Here is a 17,904-nt window from a genome sequence, read left to right on the forward strand (position 1 = left end):
TGGCAATAATAAAAGTAATGTATTCCAAAGGATTTTTTTTCCCCACTAGTTTTGAAAAGCTGTCAGATCTTGAGTTTCTTAAAAGAGAACTGTAACATCCATCTTCCTTTGTTTTCTCTTCTTTTTGTTTTTAATCTTTTTCAGTCCCAGCAAAAGTGCATTGTGATCTTTGCTCTGGTATGTTGCTTCGCCATCCTGGTTGCCTTGATCTTTTCAGCTGTGGACATCGCAGGAGAGGATGAGGATGGACTCTCAGAAAAGAATTGTCAAAATAACTGTCGGTAAGAGGTAACAAACAAAAATTCTCTTTTGGGGGGCTGGAAAGGAGAGTTGGGGAGGGACAAAAATCTGTGAGGCAAAAAGACAAGTTATCAGACTTGGATCAGATTATACTTGCTTATTGTAAGTCCACAAATGTTTGTGCAAGGAGGAGAAATAAGATTTTAATTTATATAAAGTGGAGAAAGAGAAAAAAATGATGAATTGGAAATAGCTTTCAGATCCATAATCCTTTGTACTTGTTGACCTTATTTTGGCCCAATTAGGCTTGACAGTAGCTTGTTAATACACATTTGTTGAATGCTCAAATATATACAGAACAATCCATGTTCACTGAAAGTTTAAACAGACTTAGGTCCAGACCAGAAATTTGGTTTTATTCAATAAATAATTAGTAAAGGCTTCTTATATATAAGGCACTTTGATAGGAATTTGAAGGGATTCTACTCTAAAACTAAGGCAACATCAACACAAATAAAACATTTAAAATGAAACGTGGGCCTAAATACCTACAATTTGTGTCTAAGTTTTCATCTCATAGATTGTTAATGAGATAAGGTGCTTAGCATACTGCCTGGTGCATGGGAGTGTAACAAATGCTTGTTCCATTCTCTTTCCCCTGTTAGAGCAGGAAGAGAAGTCAAAGAAAATGGTCATCTAGTTTAACAATTGCATTTAACAAATGAAAAAACAGAGGCACAGAAGGGCAAAATATAAGAAGAATACAATTTCAGACTTTGAAAGAAGTCCAGAGAACAGTTAGCCTCATACATTAATACCAGGAATCCCTTTTTTAAAACCCTAACAAATGATGAATGGGCTTCCACTGGAAAACTTCCAATGATAGAGAACTCATTACATTTCGAGGCATCCCTTCCAACTTTTGGAAAGTTCAAATTATTAGGAAGTTTTTCCTTATATGGAACCTAAAATTTTCCATAATTTCTACTCATTACTCCTGTTCCTTTAAGACATAACAACAGGATTAGTCTCATTCTTTTTTTTTTTCATATGACAGGCCTTCACATACTTATGTTCTCTCTAAGTTTTCTGTCCTCCAGGATAAAAAAAATTCCTTCCCATTATTATGGGCCCTCTTTCTAAGATATTGTCTCTGGTGAATTACTGTTCACTTTCACTGATAGTCTTCCTCCTGTGTTTTGCCTGATCTTTGTGGTAGTTGGCTCAGGAGATATCTGTGGGCAGTTTCTTCCCTCTTCCCTCATTCTTCATTACTAAACTTTCTTGATTAAATATATTAGTCTGTAGGAATATATGCTCTTTGAACCATCTTTTCCACACATCTATTTCTCACCAAGAACCTTTCATTCCTGCACCTTATGCTGTGGTCTAGATATCCAAATGCTATTCTCAAATGTCATCTTTTAAAAAGTTTCTTACCTTCACTTTCTATACCTTCCATCCTCTTCTCAAAACTCTAATTATGGGGGTGGCTAGGTGATGCAGTGAATAAAGCACCAGCCCTGGAGTCAGGGGGACCTGAGTTCAAATCCAGCCTCAGACACTTAACACTTACTAGCTGTGTGACCTTGGGCAAGTCACTTAACCACAGTTGCCCTGCCTTCCCCGCTCAAAAAAAAACCAAAACAAACCAACAACAACAAAAAAAGCTAAATAAATTTTAAAAACTCTAATTATGGCATTTAGCACATTACCTAGCATACAGGAAGCGGTTAATAAATGCTTGTTGACTGAATAAATTCATTTAACAGGTCAGGCTGTCTAATAGCAGAGTCTGGATTGGAGCCCAGTTCTCCTGACTCTAAGACAGAATCCTTTGGACCTTCTACCACATGGTACCATACCACCTCAACTGGTTTTCAAATCAGCTACTCTGTATCTGCCCAGATTGTGGGGATTACTTCTCTTAGTTTATACATACTACATAGCAATTCCATGTGCTCATTCCCATTCAGTGGAACAGCAATGACTAAAATGTGGCTTTGTTCCATATCTTCTCTTTCCCACTTTGTTGGATGGCCGAGTAGTAGAAGAATCGGGTAAGAATTCGGTTATTTATAGACATAATTTTGCAAGACCAAATTAGAGCCATGAACCACAATAATAATTACAAATTAGAGAAGATTATGAACTCAAATTGTATTTTTGCCAATGAAAGAGACAAAATTATAATGACAGTGCTTTTCTGTGCTTCCCCCTTTTTTTTTTTTAAAAAAAGCAACAACCTGGTGGTGTATTTTTAAAATCTTGTTTATTTTGTTGTAAAGTAGCTTTCTATGGGTGTTGAAAGTTTTGGCACAGTGAATGTTCTGAAAAGAGCTGAAATAAGATTTAAAAATCTGGTGATAAATTTTAATGCAGTAACCAGGCAGCAGTGTAATAAACAGGAGAGAGCTTCAAAGTCAGGAATAGGTATACATTTTAAATTCTACTCCTTTGTGTTGAATAACTTCTGTTCCATAAATGTATTTCCTCCAGGATATTGAATTTGGGAAAGAATTTCAAGATGAGAACAACATACCTAAAAACTGACATGCAAGAGTGCTGCATGGAAGCACGTAACTTTTTTCAGAAAACAGAAGTCACCAAATTAATGACTATATTTTTCCAGCTGAAAAGTTTCTGTCCTTTCATCCTGGAAAGCTATTAGATACTGGCCCTAGAGTCAGGAAATCCTGAATTTAAATCCTGCCTCAGACACTTAGTAAGTTTGTGACCTTGTGAAAGTCACTTAACCTGCATCTGCCTCAGTTTCCTTATATATAAAATGAGAATAATAATTTCAGCTACCTCCCAGAGTTGTTGAAGGATAAAATGAGATAATATTTGTATGCTTTGCAAAACCTAAAGCAGCATGTAAATGCTCACTATTATTGTTCATACTTTTATCCTTATCTAATACCCTCTCAGCCCTTCTTCTCATCAACCTGAAATCTTTCTTTGTCTGCCCTGCTACTAACCACATTCACTTTGACTGAAGAGAACTTGAGTTAGAATGAGCAAGCTTCTCAACAGAGATCAGCTTTTCTGCAAATGTTTCTTCTACCTCGTCACCTTAGCTGAAATACAACTTCCCCTTAATAATATATAGGAAGGAAATATATGTAAATACAGCACTATGCAGTCGAATAAACACTTTCCACTCTTCTTTCATTTGAATTTCATAATAATCCTGATAAGTAGGTCATGTTATTATCATCATGGTTTATTGCTTTTTCTTTTCTCTGCCTAGAATATCTTCTTTCCTATCTTTTACTATTTGAAGACCATTTTTGTTTTAAGTCTCAGTTCAATGATTATGTCCTCCATAGAACCTTTCCTGATCCCTTCCAGGGGGAGTAATCTCTCCTTGCTCTGAATTCTTAAAACTCTTTGTAATTGGCCAAAAGAAATCCTTATTTTAAAGTCCTTATGATTTAATCATTCCTTTATAAGATAAATATCCTATTTTGTGAAAGGCCCAGTGCTAGAAATAAAAAGAGATAGAAAGAAATTGTATCTGCCCTTAAGAAGTTTACATTCTAGTGGGTGAGACATGTACAATTAATTCTGTTAGCAGATCAATAATTTCATTAGGTAGGCATTCCCTGCCTCACTGAAAATTCCATCTCATCAGTGCCTTCTCACTAAATGTGTTTCTTGTTTGTGTCTTTCTACAAATCCTTCCTTGAGGATTTCTCCAGTGCCCTGGAAACCTCCTTCCTCCAGATTGTTGAAGGTTCACAGAGTTCAAGAAAGGACTTCCCTTTGGCCAAATTCTAATATTGTTTCCCATTGCTGGCTGAGCCTTTAAAAAAAGTATTTACTTAAAATGCTTTCCCCTTCTTTCCTTGCTTAACTCTGGGTCGAGTTCCTTTGTGTATCTGTGCTGCCTGTCTAAGATATATGTACTAAACTTTAGCTCTTTTCATATTTCATGGATAGAATGAAATTCTCTGTCCATGTTATCCTTTGCCCACACTGGATGATCGAAGAGAAACTCATTAATTAGTCTACCAATAAACTGTATATCATAATCTGGGCACAGATACATTTTTTTCCTGCATGATTACTAGGTCAGTCAAGTTTGAATACTTATGAATCACATTCAGAATATTCTAACCCTATAATATTTGGGGACTCAATATAATCATCATAATGACACCCACAAAATAGAATTTCTATGGGACTTGTCTTTCTATAGATGAAAACTCTGTTCTATTCAGACTTTTCTCCTAATCACTCATCCCAACACTGGCAAGTATGTGCATTCACCTCAGTAACACTAGGTAAGGTATGACAAAGATGAATAGGATAAGATCTTATTCATATTTTTATTTCCACTGTACCAAGCATAGTTGTCTGCATATCATAGGTATAAAAATGCTTAATGAATTCTGCTGTACCTTCTGTAACACAATTTTTCATATGTAAACAAAAGTATGCTAACCATACTGAATAGTCATATTTAATGTGATCATATATATCATGTAGAGTTATTTACTGCCTCCCTTTGGTAAAATTTTATTTCTGGGAGAATTCACTTAAATTTCATGGGGAGACACTGAGATGCATGTGTTTTAGTAATAACAAACAATAGTGACTATATGAGCTAGAATTTTAAAATCTGCTGAAGGGACTGCCAAATGTAAATAGAGCAATTTCATGCCATAAATCTCCCTAGCTCTTGTGTATCAACTCTGCATAATAATAAGATGGGCATGGAAAATAAAAGGTAATGATGGAAAAATAATTCCTAAATCTCAGTGAAGAAAAGTAATGATCCCAAAATGTACTTAAGGATAGATTGTCTAGCCCTAAATTCTACTCTTACAGAAAATTACCTGAATTAATATCCTAAATCTCTCATTATGGATAGAGTGAAGCACTGATTTCCTGAGCCAACACATACTTGAGCTAGCCCATTACCTTAAAAAAAGGACTGTTTATACTTTCATTGTGAAAACATCAAGAATAATTTTAATAGATAATATTTTCATCTTTAGCATTTAATGCTTAAAGTAGGAAGCTTAAGAGAGCAGAAAGCTTCCTGATGGCCTATAATTACTAATTTGTATAATTCAGTTTTAATCGTAATGAAACTAAATATATGATTAATTATGTTGGCATTTCTTCATGGCAGGTTTCTTTCTAGTGACGTTATTTGGGTACTTTTTTTTTTCAAAAATGAGAGGCAGTGTGACATGGTAGATATAATGCTGTCTTCAGAGTCAGAAGATCTGGGTTCACATTTTTGCTCTGACATAACTGGCTGGAGATAATAGTGAAACAGCACAACCTTGAGCTTAAGCCATGAACAAACAAATACTGGTAACACAGCTTAGAATGTTCATTGTAGAATATTTAGAGGAAGACAACCAAAGTGGTGAAGGATCTTGCATCAATTTCATATGGCTGTCAGTTGAAGAAACTCAACATCTTTAGTATATAGAAGAGAAGAATCTGAAGGATGTGATAGCTGCCTTCAAATATTTGGAGGAGGAATTTGGTTTATGCCATTTACCTCATTAGGGCAGAACCAGGAAGAAGGGTATAGAAGTTGCAAATGGGCAAATTTAAGCTCAATGTTAGGAAAAACTTAAGTCACATTCAGTTCCATTTAAATACAGGATGCACTGCATTCTTGGAGGTTTTCAAGCATAGGATGTATAACCATTTGTCAGGGATATTATACCAGATGAGTCCTTTTCTTCTATGTATAGAACTAGATGTTCTTTTCCAAATCTCAGATTTGGTGATTCTATCATTCACATAAAGATTGCCTTCAGCTTACTACTGTTTACAACTGTTGAACACTATTCTGACCAAAACCTTCAATCAAGCTGACTGGCATGGTATGTTTCTACAATTATGGAATTAATGTAACTGGTGATGCCTTATGTGGAATCAATGCAGCCAAAAAAGGAAGAGGAAGCATTTGAAGGACTCCCTAAAGCATTACTTTAACTAGTGTTCTAAAGGATAGCTAGGAAACTGCAAGTGGGAGACACAATAGACTGTAATATAATGCTGACTCATACTGGCTGTGTATATTCATGAATAAGTCACTGATGTCTGAGTCTCACTTTTCTTATCTGGTTATTTGGGCAGAACCAGGCACAGTTTATAAAATAGAATAATAACAGTAACAAGTAATGGTAATGATAGCTGGCATTTGCACAATGCCTTAAAGTTTACAATGCACTTTACATACGCTATCTCTTTTGTTCCTCACGGTAACTAGCTGTTATTATCTTCCTTTTACTAATGAGGAAACTGAGACTTGAGGAAATGATCTGTCCAAGGCCACACAGTCTTCCATGGAGGCATGATAGAACTATCTTTAGAAATGCTAAGCTCTTTCTCTCTATATGTAATGCATATAAGCTTCAATTGATTTACTTTGTTGATGAACTTATTCTTCAAAAGCCATGGAAAATTGGTGATGGAAACTGCTATGCTGTACCTAATTCAAAGAAGGAGGAACTTGTTAAAGCAAAAATAATTAACATTTTTGGAGAAAATGGCCGCTTCATCTTCATGTTCATGTTGGGGAAAGAGGGTAAACTTAACATAATCTAATGTACATTCTAAGTTTGGTGAGAGCAGATTTCTGAGTTCATCTGGAGAAAGAATGTTGGATTCAGTGGCCTTGATTGGTCTAGAGGTGTAATATAGACAACCAAAGTGGTGAATGAATTCTGGAAGACATATGATTCCATTAAGGAAAAAAAAATGAAAGAAAGGCTAAGGTGAGACATAGGGAATTTGTGAACCTTGGATTTTTTTTATTCATTGTTTAAAGGGTAGAATCAAGGGCAGCTGAGGACAAATTAAAGGGAATGTCAGCATCATTGTCAGAATGGTGAAAGCAGAGCTACAGCTCAGAACAAGCTGAGGCTAATGATGAATGCTGAGGAAAACAAAAAGGGATTTTTCAGTGATGTTGAGGGCAAGAAGGAGATCAAAGAAGTAACAGATGGTAAGATGAAAGAGAAAATGGAGATTCAACTTTTATTTTGCTTCTGTTTTCTTAACCAAGAAGAATGTTCTTGAGACCTGAAAAGAAATAGAACGAAAATAGTTAACAGGAAGTTGAAAGAGAAAAAAATTGAGTACACCTAGCTGCCCTACATAAGTTAAAGTCATTTGATCCTGATGAACCTCATCCTCGGTTACCAAAAGAATATACAGATGTGATTTATAAGCTTTGGTCAGTGATTTTTTTTAAATGATGGAAATGGGAGAGAGGCTATAGGACTGAATACAGGCAAACATTGTCCATCATTTTTTTTAATGAATTTTTTTAAACCAGAAATTTTTAATTTGCCTTTAATCCCTTGCAAAATGTATTCACTATGCATTAGTGAATACATGATGAATGCTTATAAATCATCTTTTAACACATGGAAAGAATTATCATTAAGAATTAGCCTAGCTTCTTGAAGAACTGATCATGCCAGGCTGACCTTATATTTTTTCTTGACAGATTAATTGCATTGGTAGATAAGAAAAATAACATAGACATAGAGCATCTAGATTGCAGAAGAGTAGTTGAAGAAAAATCTCTCATCTCTCTCTTTGAAGAGGGTGGAGGAATGTGGGCTGGATTTTAGCATCATTAGGTGAATTCGGAACTGAAATCAGGCTAAGTGAACAGTCCTAAGGGGTGTCATCAATGGACTGATGCCGCTGGAGGTAGTTTTCTAAATATTGCTCTTGGGGATCTCTCCATTGTCCTGTACTGTTGTTGTTGTGTTTTTCAAGTACTTAAGAATAAGTGAGATAACATATTTACCAGCATTACAGATGTTACAAAGCTAGGAGAGATAGATAATACAATTGAATATAGTCAAGATCCAAAAATATATTTGGTGGCTTGTAATAATGGGTGAAAATCTAATAAAATGGACAGAACTGAATATGAAATACTGCCCTGAGGTTTAAAAAAATTCAACCATATATGTATGGGATAGGGAAGATGTGACTAGACATAAGGTCATGTGAAAAAATTTAAAGGGAGGCATTTGAGGATTATAAGTTCAATATATGTTTAACATAACATGGAAGCAAAAATTTTACCATAAACTTCATTTAGGAGAGGTATAATGACCATAAAAAGAGAACTGCTAATTCCCTTGTATTCTGCCCTGGTGAGACTGCATCTGTAGTGTAACATTATTATCAGTCTTGGCCTGAGTGCCGCTACATACATTAACAGCAACAAAAAATGGACACTAAAGAAGGGCAGCCAGGTTGGCGAGGGAAGGGAGGCACATATGACTCATGGTTAAATGAACGATGGTGCTTTAGATTGGAGAAGAGGAGACTTAAAGAAGATCGTGATAGTCACACTGAAATGTTCAATGGACTGTTATGAGGATGAAGGATCCTTTATTCGCTTGGCTTTGGAGAGTAGAATTTAGTCCAACGAGTGGAGTAACAGAAGAAGCATAATTAGAATCAATGCAAGGAATAACTTGCTGTCATTAAAGCTGTCCAATATTGGAATGAGCTGCCTTGGTGAGTAGTGCTTCCTGATAATCTGTGATTTTGAAGTAGAGTTTGGATGAATAGTTGGCAGATGTGTGGCAGGAGGAATTTCTGGTTGTATATAGTTGTTGATCTACATGCACTCTGAGGTCTCTTCTAATTCTGATATTCTCTGGTTCTATAAAAGGCATACCATCTACCTCTGAGGCCATACTGGAAGCCTTGTGAGGCGAATAAGGCCTCCTAAATTTTAAACTTCTTTATTCTAGCCTTTAACAAATAGAGCTACATCCACATCACAATAAGGCATTAGAATAGACGTTTAAGAGAGGTCTCTAAAGCTTAAAACTTCTAAGATAGAAGTAAATCTTATCTGGACATCCTGTGCCCTAATAGCCCCAGGCAAAAAACCAGAATGATCCCTAAAACTTTTTTTTTTCTATAATATAAACTCTACTCTATGCTACCATAGTCCTGAGACTTCAATAGACTCGGGGTAGAATAAAAACAAAGATGGCATCATCTTATGGAAACTAAATTCTTGAAATTAGGATTCTATTCCCAACTTCTTTAAAATTAAGCATTTTGTCAGGGTCCCACTTTTTAAAAATTTTTTTCATATGAAATTCTTATTTCTTTTTGTATAGCAAATAATACAGTATAGAAAATCACATCGGGGTGGCTAGGTGGCGCAGTGAATAGAGCACTGGCCCTGGAGTCAGGAGGACCCGAGTTCAAATCCGGCCTCAGACACTTAACACAAAAACTAGCCATGTGACCTTGGGCAAGTAACTTAACTCCAATTGCCCTGCCCTCCCCCTCCAAAAATAAAAAAAAAAATAGAAAATCACATCAGCTGGGAAACCGACTTATGGTGTTTCATGTCTGTTTCCTCATCACTAGTGACACAGAATCCATTGCATCATGAAAAATAGCCCTCTTACCAGCCAATTTCAGTGATGCCACATGAAACAGTAAAATTTTATTTTCATGGGCATTTTGGTAAGAAGACTGCCTTATGAGCTCTTAGATGAAGAAAATAGTACAGCTTAAAACTAATTAATCACAGTTATAAGCAAGTGGCATAAATTATAATTTCTGAAAACATGTTTTGACATATCTGTGATTGCAAAATCAGTCACATCAAGATAGTGAATTGTTTCAGTTCATATCTTTTTTAATGAATTCTCCCAGAAGATGCAGAGTATTGTTAGGTAGTCAGTGACAGATGACACTGGTTAGGAAGCTCCTTTAAGCAATCTGGCAATTCTGCCTGTCTTGATGCAAAGCCATTTAATTGAATACTGATAGAATTAGTCTGGTATAATGAAAAGATTTTTTTTTTTTAAATTCGTACAACAGGTCCAATAAAACCTTGTTACACTGGGTAGTAAATTCTGTCAGAATTATTCTGCTGTTTTAGGAAACTGGCAGATGGATTTTTTTACTATTGGAAAAGTAATCAAGATAAAAAATACAAGTTAAAGGAAATCAATATGATTATAGAGCACAGAATTAACTAGTCACCTAGGCACAATCCATGAGAGAGTAAATAGTAGCATCATTTTAGAGTTGGGAGACAACACAACCATGTCTCAGGCATGGTTCAACCACTTATTAACTGTATAACTTTGATCAAATGACCTAGAAATTTCATCTTCATCTGTAAAATGAGGATAATCCTATTAAAACTATAACTAGACATTTTTTTACAGAGGTTAAAATAACACATTGATAGGGTGGATATGGTAGGATTATGAGTCTTTGCCTTCATCCAAGTTGGAATGGTAAGGGCCCATCCAGGAGAGAAATACCATGATGTTGATACCACCCTGGAGGTGGTACAGGAATGTATTCTGTAGGTGTTGGCTATACTATGTAGTGACTCAAATGATAGTACTTCAGGGTGGTGGCAGGCAGGAGTAGAAAGTGTGGTCTTTTGGGGAGGAAGCATGATGGACATTGGTATCCTGGAGCAAAGCCCCATTTGCTCTGTGACACCAGAGATATCAAACCAGAGTTCTTTGGATAATAGATCAGACATACTTGAAGGATAGCATGGCAGTATAAAGATACTAGAAGAAACTCCCTGGGGTCTACCTGCCTCCTTCAATGGTAACAGATTTCTTTGACACAATAACAGAATACTGATTAACAAGAGAACTGGATTTCTAAACTTAAATCATTGTAGGACAGTTGAATTTCTGCACTGACTACCTAGCAATACTCTGCATCTTCTGGGTAGAATTCATTAAAAAAAGATATTAACTGAAACAATTCACTATCTTGATTTGATTGATTTTGCAATGACAGATATGTCAAAACATGTTTTCAGAAATGATAAAATAACTTGGCCTACCTCATTAAATCAGTTATAAGTGCCTCATGAGTCCAAATATATGATAATATCACATAAACCATAAAGTGTTTTCCAAATGTAAGTTAATAGTATTATTTTCAGTGTTTCTTATTATTATAGTTGGGTTCACTGTTGACCCATTACTAGAGATATGGGTATAGAACTTCATGAAGTTCAAAGGTTGATGAGATGGAAATAAGACATGGGTCTTCATATCCAGAATAGCACCAGGACATCTTACTCAGACTTATGTAATACTAACAGGTTCTAGATATGAACATTAAAACTAATCAAAGTACTTGTATCTGTACAATTAGTAGGATGAGGGTTCTAGGAAGAACTTAGTACACTAGAACCAGTCAAAAGTATACCTAAATCTCAAAATGAGTTTGAAATTTCTCTGTCTGTGTCAAGATAAGAGGGTATTTAATGATAGCATACTATTTCAACACTGAGCCAGGAGAAAGGGAGAGGAATGAGGCAAACTTTATAGTTAGACTATGTAATCTGTCCTAAAATAGCTCAGGGAATGATGAGGGACTTGCGACTGGGCAGAAGTTCTCTTATTTTTGTCATAGATAGCCCTGACTTTTGCATGAATCTGCTCTGTCTGGGTGTGAAAGAGAAGAAATCATAATTTCTGCTGAGTTTTTCATGCTTCTGCTCTGATCTCAAACTTGTCTTAATACAAGGTTTTTTCAATGTGGGAGAATTTAGTGTAACTGCAATTATTTTATGAGAAAAAATGTAAGTGATATGAGGAGGATGGAGGGCAGAGCAGGGAAGAGAAAGAAACAGACTGAGACAGATAATGCAGATGGACAGTTCAGCCTTCTTTTCTTTTAATTAGTCAATTTTCTTCACAGGTGGTTTCTAAAAGTATCAGAAGAATCTATGATCTGGTTCTCAAAATCACATCTGCTAAAGGCATAGATGTATCAAGAACACAGCTCTGAAAAACTCTGCTTTAGAATTTTTTAGTAGAGGATTTCGATTGAGTGTGATTACCTCATGTTAAAAGCAAGTGAGCACCAGGGAGAAGTTCCCTTCATCAATAAGATCACAATTCTAGACAAAGAAGGAAAAGAGTCACACTTTCTATTGAAAGGAAGGGGCAAGGGGAAGGTGAATGGAACATGCATTTATTAAAGGACCTATTATTGTGTGCCAGTTACAGTGCTAAGTACTTTTGCAATACTATCTCAATGGAGTTCAATACAACATCATCTAGTGTGTTATTTAGCTTCTGATTACCATAAAGCACCAAGGCTATGTGTGGTATGGGAAAAGTGTATGTGATTTGTTGTCAGAGGACATTCCCAAATCAAAACCCAGCTCTATTCCTTGCTAAATGTTGGACCTTAGGAAATTGCTTAACCACTTTGATCATCAGTTTCCCCTCTGTAAAAGGAGGATCAGCTCTTAATGAAATAATCTATGATCTGTGAAATATAAATATATGTACACATATATTTCACTTACATGTATATATATACTCTTCAGGGAAAAAAATGTTGACATCTTTTAATGAGTCATGGCTTTTCCAGTCAATTTGCTATGTAAAGAGATATGGAATATTGACCAATTCAGTCATGTTTAATTTTCAGTGTATGGCATTGTCATGATTTTTCCATTTTAATTATATAACACTAGATTTGTGATTTCACTTTGTGATTACAAAACACTTGACATCTTATCTCATTTGATCATCATAACAACTCTGAGATAGGTACATAGAATAAAATAACTTTCCCTTTACTGGTCAGGAAAGCATTAACGATTTCCAGTCATACATCTAATAAGTGAGAGCTGTGGTTCAAATCTAGATCTTTAGACTTCAAGTCTCACTCTATCCACTATACCATGCTGCCTGTTAGAGCCCTTCTTGTCTCTGTGTTTGACTGATTGGTGCAGTCAAGATGTAGATATGGAAATTGTTGTTCATTTGTTTCAATTGTGTCTGACTCTTTGTGACTTCATTTGGGGTTTTCTTGGCAAAGATGCTAGAATGGTTTGCCATTTCCTTCTCCAACTCATTTTACAGATGAGGAACCTGGGGCAAACAGGGTTCAGTGACTTGCCTAGGGTCACATAGCTAGTAAGTGTCCAAGGACAGATTAGAATTCGGGAAGAGGAGTCTTCCTGATCCCAGGTCTGGCACATTAGCCGTTGTGCCACCTAGCTGCCCATTCAAATATAATAAAACTTCATCTGTCTCCTATGAATTTATCTAAAACATACTAAACTTAACTATTCCTGCTAGGAACATAAAAACTCCATACTTTTCAGGCCCACTGTCAGTAGAAGGGTGGGTCTTTGTGGAACACAGCTAGAGTAAGTGGTTTTCTATTTAATGATTGTCTACATCAGTGGTGTCAAACTCAAATAGAAATGGGGTCACTAAACCTTAATAAAGATCCTTGTGGGTGGCCACATATGGACTCAGAAAGTTACATATTAACATTATTTTTCTTCTGTTATATTTATTTTGCAAAATATTTCCCAATTATATTTTAATCTGGTTTGGCAAGACTTGGGAGTTTTGTGGGTGTGCTATATTCTGAACAAGTTTGACACCTATGGTGTACAACATACATTTCTAGGCATAGAGATACAATTTTAAGGGTGACAAAACTGGTTAACAGTTTATAGATTCTATTATGTCTGTAAACAACAAAGGTAGGGATAGAGGTAGCACCAGATGTTCAATTGAGCCAGCAGGAGAACAGGAGAGAGATATGCAGTAAAGCAAATCAGCCTAATTCTCTCTCTCTTTGCAACTATGTACTGTGTCACCCAGTGTGTGTGTGTGTGTATACACACGTACACATATATTTGGGGTGATTGCAAAATTTCAGGAAGGTGATTTAAGTGTGAGGTAGCAGATGCCAAAAACATAAATCAACTTTTTTTTTTTCAGATGGCAAACTTAAGAAGACCTTAGTCAAGGTCACACAGCAAATCAATAACACAAGTATTGTCTGTCATGGGGACCATCAAGCTAGGGAGTTAGCTAGTTTGGGAATGGAATATTTGTAATCATCATAGAATAATTGTGGATCTTTTAATGATTCTTGTGTGTTCTCTCATTGTTGACAATCCCATCTGGTGAATGAAAATGTAACAATTATTCCTTACTGAATTGGCCTATTTTTGCCCTTCCTAAATGAATGAGTGTTTTCTTTTCTTCTGGTCTTTCTTTCACCCTCTATTACTTGGGGCTACTGTAGAAGGCTTGTATTGACCTGGCTAGATTACTTTCAGATTGTTCTATGGGGTCATTGACTTTCATTCTGAGATTTTAAGGGGTCATCAAAACTTAATGAATACTTTCACACCAGCAAAAAGACATTTGAGGGGGCAGCTAGGTGGCGCAGTGAGTAAAGCGCTGGCCCTGGAGTCGGGAGGACCTGAGTTCAATTCCAGCCTCAGACACTTAAGACACAAAAACTAGCCGTGTAACCTTGGGCAAGTTACTTGACCCCAATTGCCCTCCAAAAAGGCAAAAAAAAAAGAAGACATTTGATTTATCACAAATGACCACTGAGAGTTTTGAGCCATCCTGCAGGGAATGGAGAGCCTCTAATTCCAATTAAGCGGCAAACATATTAATAAGGATTGTTCTATGATATATTTTCCTTTTGAAGAGCATTACAGAGTAATAATTTGTATTTCTCATAAAATCCATTCTCCATCAAAGTGCAACTATCATACTTGCTACCCAATTTGGGCAGCACTTTTTCCTACTGAAATAGCATTCTTGGATTTCATATGACTATGTAGGCAAGATGGTTTTATAGCCTTACTGCTGCTGTACTTGAATTCTTGGTTTTAGAATGCTATATTACTCCTAGCCAGTATATTCCTTGACCTTCCAAAATCTGATGCCATTCTATTTTGCATCTCTTATATTTATTTATTTATTTTTGGAGGGGCAGTTGGGGTTAAGTGACTTGCCCAAAGTTACACGGCTAGTAAGTGTTAAGTGTCATCTGAGGCCATATTTACACTGAGGTCCTCCTGACTCCAGGGCCAGTGCTCTATTCACTGTGCCACCTAGCCAGCTATCATCTCTTATTAATGGCCAGGGGTAGGGAACTTGTGGCCTCAAGGCCACAGGTGGCCTTTAAGGTCCTCATGTGCAACCTTTTGACTGAGTCTAAGTTTTACAGAGCAAACCCTTTTATTAAGGGGATTTGTTCTGTGAAGTTTGGATTCGGTCAAAGAGCCACTTGAGGACCCAGAGGGCCACATGTTGCCTCGAGGCACATGTTCCCCACTCCTGATTTCACCCCTTTCTCTCCACTTAGATAGCTACCATAATAATTCAGGCCCTCAATCATCTCTCACATAGACTATTACAGTAACTGTCTAATGGCTCTCCCTGATTCTTCTCCAATCCATTCTTGTATAGCAACCAAATAGATATTGATAATGCATGGGTCCATGTCATTCCCCTGCTCAAGAGGCTTCAATGACTCCTGATTGTCTGTAGGATAAAATGCAGACTCTTATGTTTGGTATTTAACGTCCTTCAAAATTTAAGTCCAACCTATATTTCTAGATTGATCACACACACATCATACCCCTCCCCCAAAACATACTTTATTTTCAAACCAAGCTCTCTCTTTCCTATATACTACATGCCAGATCCCATCTATATCTTTGCACAGATTGTTCCTGTGTCTAAGAATTCTCTTACACCTCTAGCTAATGGAAACACTTTTGTTGTTGTTCACTTCTTTCAGTCGTGTCCTCTGTCTTGTATCCTTTGACCAAAAATATTGTCTGTTTTTATTGTCTATACTTTAGCTTTCTCCATAAACTGTAAATTCCATGAGGACAGGCAGAGTGTTACATCCAGCGTGCATTGTCCACAATGTGTAACATAATAGTCTGACACAGCTCTTTAACGTTTGTTGAGCTGTTGAATTTGTAGAATCTCTAGCTCTCTCCAGAGCACAGCTCAGGATGACCCCTTATCATAGGACACTTTTTCTGATACTCCCAACTGTCAGTTACAACCCTTACTTTCAGTCAGTAAGGCCAATTTGCTGTTTAGTCTCCCACCTCTATCTGTTTACACAGGTGGTATTCCTAGTTCTGGAATGAATTCCCTTCTTGCTTCTACCTACTTTGTTACTCTTAACTTTCTTCAAAGAATTGCCCAGGTACCATCTTCTACTTGAGGTCATCCTTGATCTGTGCCTCTGCCACACCCCCATACTGCATGAATTTTTGGTACAGTCCTCTTGAAATTACTTTGTTTTACTTTTATGTACCTATCTTTATATGTGTTATGTGCCTTAGTCAAGTAAGTGTTAAGTACCACAAAGGTAGGGATTATTTTGTCTTTGTCTCAGCAGAATCTAGCAGAAAGCTGGGAAAACCTATGTGAAAGTCAGATTTTTATGCTTGGTCTTGCTATTTGTTATTCTCTAGAGAAATCCACAAGAAGGCTGTGTTTCCTTAGTGTGCTGTTACTCCGTATTACCCTAAATGATTCTTTTGCAGTAATTAAATCCTAAGAGTTTCAAAAAATCTGTAACCAGGATATAATAATAGCAACATTAATGTAGCACTTTAGTGATTTTTTTCTCATAATATCTTATCATGTCTCCCTTGATATAGTGAGAGCGGGAGGAAGGGGAGGGAAGAGAACAGGCATATATTAAACACCCATTATGTTCCAGGCACTGTGCTGCACACTTTAAAATTATCTCATTTGTTAGATAAGTGAGAATTATTTCCTTATTTTTACCAAGGAAGCTAAAATAGCTTATCTGGTCATATAGCTAGTAAGTAGCAGATCTGGGATTTATACCTAGGCCTTCTGATTCTGTGTTTTCCATTGTCCTGCCAGTTTCTTCTCACTCTTACTCTAAGAAAAGCCAACAAATAGCTGAGTTTGTCATAATTTATTGGACCTTATTGAAATTTATAGATGTCCAGAGTGACTTCTTAAACAATCTAAGCATGACCTTTTAAGTCTGAACCTATGAGGATCTTTGAGTTGAGAATGAAATAAAATTTGGTTATTTTTAAATAAAGTGGCAAATCACAAAGTCATACAGTAGGGAAATGGTGTCACAGAAGGAGAAGTAGACTTACATGGGATCACAAATCTAGTTGTGGAAGGGACCTCAGAAAATTGGTGGTATGAAATCCATGACTGGACCACTCCAAATGGGCACACTTTCTTTATTCAAAAGAAAGGGATAGTCAAAGGTAGGGAGTGGGGTTAGGGTGATGAGGAAATGATTATAAATCTGTGAGAAAATTCAGGATCAGAAACGGAGGGGGACATAAGTATGATGGAGAGTGGTTGAAAGACAAAAGGTGAAGAAAGAAAAGTGATTTTGTAATTGGAGAATATTATAGATTAATCAGTAAGTAGCATTTATTACACCTACTATGTGCCAAGCATTGATGCTAAGTGCTGGGTATAAACATATAAGCAAAAAGAAAGACAATCCCTGCTCAGAAGGAAATTACATTCTAATTAGGAAGACAACACATAAAAGGAAGCTGAGAAAAGGGTAAGGAATGAGATGAGAGAAGGTACATAGTACAGGAAAATGATGGAAAAGTCTGGAGAAGTACAGGCAGACAAAAAATGAAAAAATGGCTGGCCTGCACATCTTCCTTAAACGGAGTTTTGGGGAGGAGCCATGCAATCAGAGGAAGGACCCCAGGGACAGAGGGTATTTCTAAGACCTGAATTCCAGGACTGAAGTGATCCTCTAGGATCAAGAGATTTCTTGGGCATGATGTAGAAGTTTATAGGAATGAAGTAAAGGTATGAAATGAAG

General features: G+C 36.5%; 1 protein-coding gene across 2 annotated transcripts in view; it reads left to right on the forward strand.

Moving 5' to 3' along the window:
• PLD5 (phospholipase D family member 5) overlaps positions 1-17,904 on the forward strand; it is a 426,787-nt gene that overhangs the window by 155,332 nt on the left and 253,551 nt on the right. The window contains exon 2 of one of the 2 annotated variants that reach the window (XM_069064474.1): positions 145-281. In XM_069064474.1, the coding sequence (XP_068920575.1) occupies positions 145-281 (137 nt within the window). Of the gene's footprint in view, positions 1-144; positions 289-17,904 lie in introns of those variants that run through there. The other variant, XM_069064475.1, reaches the window with a different exon arrangement.

Source organism: Petaurus breviceps, unplaced genomic scaffold (genome assembly GCF_028583685.1).
Source record: "Petaurus breviceps papuanus isolate PSGF00001 unplaced genomic scaffold, PetGlider_PUasm1.0 90633, whole genome shotgun sequence".
In the NCBI taxonomy this organism is placed as follows: domain Eukaryota; kingdom Metazoa; phylum Chordata; class Mammalia; order Diprotodontia; family Petauridae; genus Petaurus; species Petaurus breviceps.